General features: G+C 30.6%; 1 protein-coding gene and 1 pseudogene across 1 annotated transcript; one reads left to right on the top strand and one right to left on the bottom strand.

Moving 5' to 3' along the window:
- The first annotated feature begins 1,477 nt into the window (after positions 1-1,477).
- On the top strand, positions 1,478-5,652 carry LOC107019921 (cellulose synthase-like protein D1). The gene is made up of 6 exons (XM_015220281.2): positions 1,478-2,067; positions 2,262-2,691; positions 2,839-3,216; positions 3,465-3,840; positions 3,913-4,306; positions 4,395-5,652. The coding sequence occupies exons 1-6, from the start codon at positions 1,478-1,480 to the stop codon at positions 5,338-5,340; spliced, it is 3,114 nt and encodes a 1,037-aa protein (XP_015075767.1). The 3' UTR covers positions 5,341-5,652.
- A 1,599-nt stretch (positions 5,653-7,251) lies between these two features.
- LOC107020155 lies at positions 7,252-10,315 on the bottom strand (annotated as a pseudogene).
- Positions 10,316-12,687: the final 2,372 nt, after the last annotated feature.

Raw genomic sequence — 12,687 nt, 5'->3', positions numbered from 1 at the left:
TATCTTTTTTATATTTATTTTAACAATAATTCATGTGACTTTTCATGTTTCCATAATTTTGTTCTATAAATTTAACTTTTTCAAGAAGAACTTTTATTTACTACTCCTACAATTCTTGTATGTAGGAATTCTAAACATGTGAAATAATGTCACAATTTGAGGTGAAAGTTGTGAGATTCCCTTATGCAGTTAGGAGAATGGATGAGAATTCAATTACTGAAGCATCGGAGCTTGATGTGTTAGTTTTATACTTATTTGTAGTAAGAATTATAATAAGACTTTTTTGTCTCTCTTCATATAGTTGAATTCTTGTTTTATTAGCAAGTTGCTCTAAATTCATATTTGTATTTTGTATGCTCAAATGTTCAGTTTCACTATAGAGACAAACAAAATGAAATGCCTAATTATCTTGCTCATGTGTACCTTTTTTTTTTCTTTTCTCCGTACTTATAATTTTTACATATACATTAATTTTCATCTTTAAGAAGTTATGTATGACAGAATTAAATTTTATATAAAATAGTAGTTATTCATAAATATCCTGATTTTTAAAATATAAATGATAAAACTTTTTACATCTTAGTTTTAAATATTTATAGTTAACTAATTAGTTTAAAGTGTTTGTGGATAAAAATTTAATACAATACTTAAAACACATTCATTAAAAAAGTTAAAAGGTTTTGTTTTCCTTCACTCAAAGTTAATCTTACACTATCTAGCATTATTCTACCAACAAAACGGAACTATCAAGAAATTTAATTTAGATAGTTGTTATTTTTCCTTTTAGCTTTGCAAACTTATTTTTTGAATTACAAACAAAGTTTATTTTATTAATTTCTCATATTATTATCTCGATGCATTCACTTGAAGGTCAGAAAATTGGAGTGTCACAATTAGTAGTAAAACAAAGTAAAAAATCTCAATTAAATATATTTTATTATTTAGTAGTATTATCTTTTAAGAAATAATACACTCATGGATTACACGCGCAACGCGCGTGCACGGAAACTAGTAAAGGAAAAAGTAAGATAACTAATATGAAACCGAGGAAGTAATGATTTAACATGTTAGAGATAACTAATATGAAACTGAGGAAGTAATGATTTAACATGTTAGATGTTTCGTTAATACAATGATTAAGCCATAAAAGCTTTTGTATAAACATATGTCATGCATCTATTAATTTATCGTCGTAAATAAATTTATATATGGAGAGAAGAAGAGGCTAAGAGTAAAATATGGAGTGATGTTTGTTGAAAACTGATAAGTAACTTTGAAACCACTGAAAATCAAGTAACATATAATTTTAGGAATATCAACAATGCACTGTTCATTTGTAAAACATAAAATTAAATGTATAGGAAATAGTGCATATTTTTTATGTTTGTGATAAATCATTTGCATGTAAAAGCCATGAAGATGTAAATACAAACTTTTTCTTGAAATAATTTTCTTAAAAAATTGAAGAATATTTGCAATGGCTACTTCTTCGAATCCAAGAAAATCAGATCCGAATCGTCCACCACAGGCGGTTAAATTCTCACGACGCACGTCCAGTGGACGTGTGGTGAGTTTATCCCGGGACGATGATTTGGATGTCCCGGGAGATAATCAAAATGATTATATAAATTATACAGTTATGATGCCACCGACCCCTGATAATCAACCAGGGGACGATGCTAGTGGTGACAAGCCAGATGGTCCAGGACCATATGGCTCGTCGAGATTCAGGACAGAGTCCCAAAGGAGAGTGAGTAGTCGTGGAGGTGAAGATGATGACGGTGGTGCAAGAGGGGATAATACCTCTGGTTTGGATCGTCGAGTGTCTGTATTGAAATCGAATAATAATAAATCAATGTTACTAAGGAGCCAAACTCAAGATTTTGATCATAATCGTTGGCTTTTCGAAACTAAAGGAAAATATGGTATTGGAAATGCATTTTGGCAACAAGATGATGATTCATATGATCATGATACTGGAATGAGTATGTCTGATTTTATGGATAAACCATGGAAACCACTTACTAGAAAAAGTAAAGTCCCTCCTGAGATCATTAGCCCCTACAGGTTCGAATATTTTTCTTCGTACATCACATTTATTCGTGCATTTATAGTATTGATATTCTTGAAAGTCAGGTAGGATCGAGGGGTTCATCAGAACTAGACGTGAAAATCCTGGCTCTGATTACTGGTTGAAAGCATATAGTACTATGTTTGTGTTTTTATAAATCACAGATTTTTTTTTTTTGTTCATTTTGCAGATTGCTTATTGTGATTCGGTTAGTGGTGTTAATTTTCTTCTTGACGTGGCGTATAAGTAATCCAAATCCAGATGCAATGTGGCTATGGGGAGTATCGATAGTATGTGAATTATGGTTTGCATTTTCATGGTTACTTGATATCCTTCCGAAATTCAATCCTATAAACAGATCAGCTGATTTAGCTGCACTGAAAGAAAAATTCGAAACACCGTCTCCTACTAACCCTCATGGTAGATCTGATCTACCAGGAGTTGATGTGTTCATTTCTACAGCTGATCCTGATAAAGAGCCTCCTCTTGTCACTGCTAATACTATACTTTCGATTCTTGCTGTCGAATATCCTGTTGAGAAAATATCTATTTACATATCTGATGATGGTGGTGCTATCTTTAACTTTGAAGCTATGGCTGAGGCTGTGATCTTTGGTCAGGTTAGTTTGTTTTCGACTTGTCTATCTCAATTACGACTGGATTTACGTTATATACACCGAGGGTGTGTGTAGTTAGACAGTTCGTTACCAATTTTTAGACAGTGTTGTATTAGTACTAATACTAGCATTTTGTATTGTTTACCAAAGCTTTGGGTGCCATTTTGTCGAAAACATAACATTGAGCCAAGAAATCCAGACAGTTACTTCAGTCAGAAGACAGATCCAACGAAAAACAAGAAACGTCCTGATTTTGTGAAGGATCGACGTTGGATCAAGAGGGAGTATGATGAATTCAAGGTTAGGATCAACGGTCTACCAGATGTCATACGCAAAAGATGTGAGATGCATAACTCGAAAGAAGAAAAAAAGGAAAAGGCACTTGCAAAGGAGAACAACGGAGGGAGTGTTCCCGAAGATTTCAAGTTTCAAAAGGCAACTTGGATGGCTGATGGCACACATTGGCCTGGCACATGGTATGAGCCTATGGCTGATCATAAAAAAGGAGACCACGCTGGGATATTGCAAGTACAGTAATCGTTATCATGAACTTGTTATTGATATATTTGTTTGGCGTAATACATTAACAAAACACTCAAACTTGGTCTCAACTGACAACTAAACATCCCAACTCGTCCCCATTGTGTTTCGTGGACACTCGAGTTGAGGTGTCTAGATATGCATGTTCAAAGTTGGAGTGCTTTGAGTGTCTGTTTATGTATTACGCCTATTTGTTTTCCAATTTTTGACATATAGTACTTATGTTATCGTTGCAGATAATGAGCAAGGTGCCGGTAAATGATCCAATAATGGGAGGTCCCAATGAGAAGCAATTAGACTTCACTGGTATTGACATCCGACTTCCCATGTTTGCATATGTCTCTCGTGAGAAGCGTCCAGGTTATGATCATAACAAGAAGGCAGGAGCTATGAATGCTTTGGTAAGAGCTTCTGCAATTCTTTCAAATGGACCGTTCATACTCAACTTGGATTGTGATCATTACGTCTACAACTCCATGGCCATTCAAGAGGGTATGTGTTACATGATGGATCGTGGTGGTGATCGTATTTGCTACCTACAATTCCCTCAAAGATTCGAAGGAATTGATCCATCTGATAGATATGCTAATCATAACACAGTGTTTTTTGATGGTAAGAAATGTCTTAACTTTCCAAGTATCACAATGTGTTTTAGCATTAAAATCTAATATGTTATGATAACAGGAAATATGAGAGCTTTGGATGGTCTACAAGGTCCTGTATACGTCGGGACAGGATGTATGTTTAGGCGCTATGCACTCTACGGATTCCACCCACCTCGAGCTAATGAGTACACCGGCTTCCTTGGAAAAAACAAGAAACAAGCTAATGTTGCGTTGCCATCAGAACTAGACGATGATTCACAACCTTTAACAGGACATCCTGACTTGGACTTGCCAAAGCAATTTGGAAATTCCACAATGTTTGTTGAATCTATCGCGGTGGCTGAGTTTCAAGGCCGACCTCTAGCCGATCACATCACTGTTAAAAATGGAAGGCCACCTGGTGCCTTGCTCATCCCGCGTCCTCCTCTAGATGCACCTACTGTAGCTGAGGCAATTGCAGTCATCTCTTGCTGGTACCCTTTATAGAATTCTGCTCCTTCCGTTTCAATTTGTTTGTCTTAGGATTTTTATCTGACTTACTAATGTGTTTATGATTGAAAGGTTTGAGGACAAAACAGAATGGGGAGATAGAATAGGATGGATTTATGGATCAGTGACAGAGGATGTGGTGACAGGATACAGAATGCACAATCGTGGATGGCGATCAGTCTACTGCATTACAAAAAGAGATGCATTCCGTGGGACTGCACCTATAAACCTGACTGATCGTTTACATCAGGTTCTGCGTTGGGCAACTGGTTCAGTTGAGATCTTCTACTCTCGTAACAATCCCATCCTTGCAAGCCCTCGTCTCAAGTTCTTACAACGCATTGCCTACTTCAACGTTGGTGTTTATCCTTTCACGTCAATATTCCTTGTTGTCTACTGTTTCATCCCAGCCTTCTGTCTCTTCACTGGCCAATTCATTGTACAAAACCTCAACGTCTTCTTTCTTTCGTACCTCTTACTTATCACCGTCACTCTTGTCCTCATTTCCCTCCTTGAAGTCAAATGGTCTGGTATAGCCCTTGAGGAACTATGGCGTAATGAACAATTTTGGCTCATCGGTGGCACGAGTGCTCACTTTGCTGCTGTCATACAAGGACTCTTGAAAGTTATAGCTGGTGTTGAGATTTCATTTACATTGACATCTAAGTCTGCTGCTGAAGATGAAGATGACATATATGCTGATTTATATGTTGTCAAATGGACTAGTCTTTTTATACTTCCATTAACCATTATGGTTGTTAACATAATGGCACTTGTTATTGGCATATCAAGAACAATATACAGTGTTATACCACAATGGAACAGGCTATTTGGTGGTGTATTCTTTAGCTTTTGGGTATTATCACATTTATATCCATTTGCTAAAGGATTGATGGGAAGAAAAGGAAGAGTCTCAACTATTATATATATATGGTCAGGACTTATTGCTATTACTGTTTCTTTGCTTTGGATTACTCTTCAAAATAATGTTGAAGGGGGCGGAAACTTTACCATCTAGAATCAATCGTGACGAACTGTCATAGTCATGAACAACACCAACACTGAACAAAGACGAATTTTATTGTATCATGTCTTTAGGGGGTTTGGTTTTATATTCGATTGTGTGATAGGGGAAAATGTCATGAATTTTCATGATTGTAATTTTGTTGTATTTTTTTTTTTTGGATACTTTACAAGAAAGTTATTAAGTATATCAATTAGATGGAGTGTTATAATAGGGTTTGTTAATGTAAAGGAGGAAAGTTGATAGCTAAAATGGTATTTATTTATCAATAAAGAAAAAAATAAGGAGAATTAACATACCTCTCAACCCCTATCCTCTTTTTTTTATTTTAATGTTTATATAACATAAGATCGATTAAATTCGTGCATTTGCAAGTTCATTTATTGAGATGATGCTCCCAATATGATATTTTTGTCATTTTCAGAGGCTCGAATCACCCTAATTAAGGGTGGAGAGATCTCAACAATTACATTATAAGCCATTTAAGTTTGCTCAACACATTTAATTGACCCATGATAAATTAAATCTTGTCAAAGTACTTTTAATTTTATTTTTTTTTACAAAAAAAAAAATTGATATGCTATAAATTTCCAAAATAAAGAAAAACATAATTTTTTTTAGATACTAAGAAAATATAAAATAAACAAACAAAGAAATAAAATTTAATAAGAATTAAGCGACTTAGGTAATAATGACCTACATTTTAATTAATCAATTTCAGTTTATATCTATTTATTTTATAGACTCATCTCATTTTAACCTATCAAAATTTAATTATAGCACGAATGTAACTTCACTTAAAATACACATATACAAACATGTATTATTCATTATTGCATCAAAAACTAAAATACACCTTGCAATTAATTAGGAAAATAGATTAAAATATATTAATGAGGTTAGTAGTAAAAGGAAAGGGAAGAGTTATTTTAGGAAATTAAATAATTTATAAAAATGATGAATGATTAAGTAGCATATAATAATTTTTTTGCCCAATTTGTTTTATATCCTTCATTCTATGGATGTATAGATTTGGAAATAACTTGATTAATTAATCATTAGTTTGCATCATTTTACCAAAATCAAGTAATTGCAATGGCTATATATTTTGGACAATTTCATATATATTTTTCACCATCTTTTTAGTTTTGAATATTAAACCATATTTTTCATGGCTACTACAAAATTCTCCTTTTCATCAATTTTGCTACTTTGCTTAATTTTCTTTTCTTTGTTACCTCTCCATCAATGTATGTTCACATTCATTTTTATACTTTTACATTATTATGAATTATTAGCATATAAAACTTAACCGATCTTATATGTCTTTTTTTTATGAAATGCAGGCGATGAACGTATTCGTGTCGAGGTAAAAGATTCCAATCCATGCTTTAGGGCTTTTGAACCATCAAGTCGATGGTGTTGTGAATTGGTTCAACCAAATAAATGCTATCCTTCTCAACAAGCATGTCATGATAATTGTCACTAATGATAAATTTTCAATAATAATAATGTTTTATTAGGGAAAACATTATGTGTTTCCTCAATAAGCTTTTATGTTGTGAGCTTTGTTGATGTTTAATTAAATAAAAGAATGATTTTCATTAATAAAGTTCAATTTCAATTATCAATATATATTTTCAATTCATATATCCTCATCATATTTATCTTATATACTTTGTTTAAATTCACATATATATATATATATATACCCTGTTGTGGATGAGCCCAATAATATTAATTTTTTATAGCAATTGGTTAACATGTTTTATCTTCAATTACTTATTTCAGATTATTTTCAAGATTTATGATTATATACCAATTAATATGATTATCGTTGTGGAATATTCATGTCAATCATAATTTAAGAGGCATAAAAAATTTCAAATGAAAAAACGAATGAAATAAATTGCAAACGTAAAACGGAGCCCACAATTTCAAGTAAAAAGTTGAATTACATGCTTAATCAAATGAAATAAAAATAAAAAAGGAATCTATTGAAGTAAAAAAAAAAAAAAAAACTATTCTCCTCAAATTTGTGGCACCTTATTAACAACAAATAATTTATTATTGTGCCATGGGAGTAAATAAAACTAAATTAGGAAAAAGTGAAATCTATTTTCACAATGGGCTTTCCATTTTTGACTTAAACTCCAACTGATTTCAAGGACTCAATTTTTCTTGGCCTGCCATAAATAAATAAACAAATTTAATTAAACATTTAAAGGATTAGAAGGATTGATGGACCAAAGTATATATCACAAACATATTCAGAATAATTATACAAATAAAACTTGATGAGAACAAAATATACGGAGATCTTATCTTTACCTTTACATGAATAGGGGTTGTTTGGACCAAAATAGATAATGTAGTAAAAATGTACCTAGCTAGTACTAAACTTGATAAATTTCTGATTGAAAAATTTATTCACAATAAGAATAATGAGTACCTACATAACATTTATGTATTGTTAAATGTGTCATCGTAAGTAGTTGACAGTTTTTCGAAATCAGTTTCTCTATATAAGAAAATGAAAAGGTATGTGTACATTTTATTCTTTTTTCAAGATCCTGCTTTCGGGACTATAATAGGTTGTTATTTTTGTATGTAGCTCAATAGGAGTTTTATGTGTCTCTTATACTTAGATACATGTATTTTTGTTACTAAATACACAAAAATTAGGGAGAGAGACGACCAAGATTGGGGAGGAAGACAAGTGAGATTTATATGTATCCCAAATGCATATGAATTACACTCAATACACACTAGATACAATATATATACATACATACATACATACATATATATATATATATATATATATATATAAGAGTTTCATGTGTATCTTACGCTTAGAAACATGTATTTTTGCTACTAGATACATAAAAAGATATGAGAGAGATGAGCGAGATTGGGGTGGAAGACAAGTGAGATTTGTATATATGTATCCTAAATGCATATGAATCACACTCGATACATACTAGATACATGTATCTATATGTATCTAGAGTGATTTGCATGTATATGTGGCAAGCGAGATGAAAGAGAGGCGAGGGAAGGAGCGAGATTTGCTATGTATGAAAGATACATACGAATCTACTTGGATGCAAGTATCTAGAATAAATTACACCTAAATTTGACACTATCTATTTGAGATACATGTATCTAAACATATCTGGAGACAGGAGGCACCAAAATTTGGTAAAATATGTAATATCACAAATTTGAATATATCTAAACAATTAACTCCTAAACTAGTAGGATTTATGCAAGTACTGATATGTATAGTACATATAAAGTGTATAAAAGATGTTCATACACAAATACGAGTCTAAACATAAAGTATCGACTACATATATAGCGTAAGTATTTTCAGAAATAGACATAAAACGTAATTTTCGCGAAAAGGTAAAAAGAGTAAGTAAATATACCTTGTGTAAGGATCAATATCATATTGAGAATTAATAGGCTCTTGAATTCTTCCAAATTTCCTCAAGACAGATTTGTCAATATACTTAGTACCAGAACTAGCCATTGCATCTGGAAAATCAACTTCAGCAATATTTTCTCTCTTTTTTTTGGTAACAAAAACTCCAGGACCATGAAATAATTGTTGTTTCATTGTGAAAATGCATAGTCCTATTGCCAGTGATAATGTTCCACCCAATACATACACTGGTGCCATATCCCCATTGGTCATTGACAACCTTTCAAATGATCAGATATCGAGTTTAAGTTTTATGTACTGATAGTATATTTATACAATCATGTTACTTATATAGATACATCTAGTAAAATAATATAGGTAGTGTAGACAACTTAAAACATTATTTATATGTATAACTCATAAACATATCTTTTAATTTGATCTCAGCTGATATCTACGTTCTCCAACTTAATTTTGATAGTGCATAAGTAGGCATTTTAACTTGTATAAAATTGAAAAAATACACATATGCATCCTACGTGGTATGCTACATGGAAATTTGTGTCATACGTAGCGTCTTACATGTATTATGTCACGTAGGATGCATGTGTCTATATATTCAGTTTTTATGCAAGTTTTAAGTGTGCTCTACTTGTTACACACTCAAAATTGAAGAACACAAATGTCTATTTATGTCTTATTTATAACTAAAAGAAGTATTTACTCAATCAGGTTCACCTAAAAAATATCTACGTATAAGATTCTTTAAAATGTGAGATTTATAATCTTAAAAATAAGATATGTTATCTGTGATAAATGTAAAGATGACTTGTTGATGTATATATATTACTATGTCAAAGATAAAAGAGTAAATGTTACACATTAAAATGACATGGATCAAAAACGTATTTGGCAAATCGTAAAATTTTTTTAAAGTTATTTACTCAAATAATATTTTTTATAGATATTTTTTCGGAATATGAAATTTATAATCTTAAAAAAGTAGAAGAAACGAACTTCTTAGGGTTGACATAGGTAGAACCACCCCTAGAGGAAAATCTTGGAGCAGTAGAAGAAGCAAACGATCGATTCGTTACGAAGGCATTCGTCATGGATTTCAAATACCTCTGTCATAACATTGAAGACAATAATAATAAATACAAAAGTTAACGTCAATATTTAAAAAAAAAAACAATAATATTCTATATTGGTAACCAAAATACAATTGGGATCAGAGAATATTATAAGATCTCAATTAAACAAATAACTCGATCTGATCTTTCTAATCGATATCGAGATCATAGATTGAAAATCAAATATCTAGTAATTCCAACAATAAGACATCACAAATTTAATTTTCGAAATTTTAAAAATATAGTAATTCCAACTATAATACATGCTCGTAATTATATCTCGATTTTAATTATCTCAAAAAAACAAAAAAAGAATAGTAATGAATTTTTTTCCCTTACCATTCTGAAGGCCATTTTCACAAAGGATGGAATGTGGAAGAAATTGTTTCATACACAGAAAAAGAAAATCACTTTTAGTGATTAATTATTATATTGTACATGTAAAAGGAGGATGAAATTTATTTTATATTTAAATTTTATTTATTTATTTATTTGGGTGGTTATTAATTTCCTAAAAGAATGGAACATGAGACAGGTGAGTTTAAGTACACGAAATGTATGGAAAATTTATGGGATTTAAAGGAGGAAGTTATCCTTCTTTATTATTTGAATAGATTATTTATTGATTAATCTGAATACACTTCTAAATATTAAATAGTTAAAGACGGTTTATTTTAACAATTGAGTGCATAAAACTTATTTTTATTTAAAAATTAAAAAATATAAAACAAAATTAATTAAACACTAAATTAATCTAAACATATCAAAAGAATATTTTTATAAAAAAGTATATGATGGTTGATAATGATGATGGCTAGCGAGTAGCAATACTGATTGTAGGTGGTGATGTTGCAAGCTAATAGCGGTGTTATATATGTGGCAGTAATGGTTGATGGTAGAAGTTGATTAGTTGTGGTGGATGATAGTGATAGAGCTAATGATGATGGTTAGCAATATGTGGTGATGGTAGATGGTGGTGATTGTCAATACTCAATAATGATTAATTATCGTTGCGGCAACGACAAAAGTTGATAATGGTGGACGTATTTAAGTTTTATTTTTTTCTCTTAAAAGAAAGTCAAAGTATTATCATAAAAATTTTAACTTTTTTCGGAAAAAAAAATATAATTCTTCTCAATATTTGGTTATTCTTTCCTTAAAGGAAACATTTAAAACTCTATAAAATCAACACTGATCATCTTTTCATACAAATGAAACCTAACAATACATATCCTCCGTTTATATTTTCTAAATACACTCCACACTACACAATCGATCACTCATCTCTAAAGGTAAAACGAATGGTATGTTATATTGTAATCGACAAGTTTAAGTTTCTACATCTACAACCAATTACTCTCTAAGAGCCCTCGCCATAGGCTCTAATAGGTAGCAAGCTCCTTTGCTAAAGCGTTCTTCGTTTTTTCTTCCCAATATGGTTAATATCATACATCCAGCATCTACTAATTATTTCGAGCGATACTTTAGAAAATTTACAAAATCTCTTTCATATTGCTCGCAATATGCTTTAACCACACTTGGCGGACTTGTGCTTGCCACATCAATATTCCCTTTGTTATTTTCTATTCCATCAGGTACCTATGAAAGACGAATTCAAATCTAAAATCATAATCTCATTCAAAATAAAACGTATAAGATATTAATAGATAATATATAGTTTGAACTAAAAGCGAAATCTTAAATTAAATATATATAGAACCTATCATAAATTTGTGTGTCATGGAGCGTGTTGATTGAAGACATATTAGCTAGCATTTCACTCTCTCTCATTAGATTTTGAAATTTTATTTTTAAATATCTTTTTAACCATTATATACCTTCATTCATGTAAAGAACTTTAATAATTTTCATTATTTAAAATAATCTCATAAGATATCTTATTATATAGTTATTTATTTCATCTTATAAATAAGGTAGACCCAATATATTTAGTACTATTAAGGATATTATATCCAATAAAATGTAATCCATGTTAGGGGCAAATGTGTGGTACTAAATTAGACCGTACTAGACTTAATTTTCGTGTGGGCTAAGGTTGAAGTTATCCATTAATCTTATTTATATATATTTTCTCCGTTCATTTTTATTTATTAATAATTTTCGTCACAATACTTTTTAAGAAATGATATAAAATAATAATTTTACTTTATCATTATTTATAATAATAATCTCACGCAATGATCAATTATGCATAATTTTTAGGAGTATTCGAGATAAATTATATGTATAAACTATTCCTTCCAATTCAAAAAGAATGATCTCCTTTCTTTTTTTGTAAAATTTTAATTTCAGTTTTCCACTTGGCACGTTTAAGTCCACAAGATCAAATGACAATTTTATACATTTGACATAATTTTAATTTAGGACTATAAGATTCAAAAATCTTCTTTATTTTCTTAAACTCCGTGCCAAGTCAAATCAAATCATTCTTTGTGAAACGAATAGAATATAAAATAATAAATTAGCTTTTGGTTTTTCGAATTTGGTGATTGATTTTTATTTAAGCGGACAAGTAAAAGTGGACTAAATTGAGTAACTATATATGGGCTAAAAGTTAAACCACACTCCCTCTTTCTAAGCTTATATAACATACTTTTTTTAATTAAAAAAGACTATTACATTTTTATAATTAAAAAGAATCAAACATTATTTTTTTTTACATTTAATAAACTGATTTATTGCTACATAAATACTTAAGTTGTATTTTAGACCACAAATCTAATTTCCAAGTTCTTTTTTTTTTTTTTAAATTTTGTA

The sequence above is a fragment of the Solanum pennellii genome, chromosome 5 (assembly GCF_001406875.1).
Source record: "Solanum pennellii chromosome 5, SPENNV200".
Lineage (NCBI taxonomy): Eukaryota > Viridiplantae > Streptophyta > Magnoliopsida > Solanales > Solanaceae > Solanum > Solanum pennellii.
The sequence above is the reverse complement of the archived record's forward strand: the minus strand, read 5'-3'. Positions and strand labels throughout refer to the sequence as shown.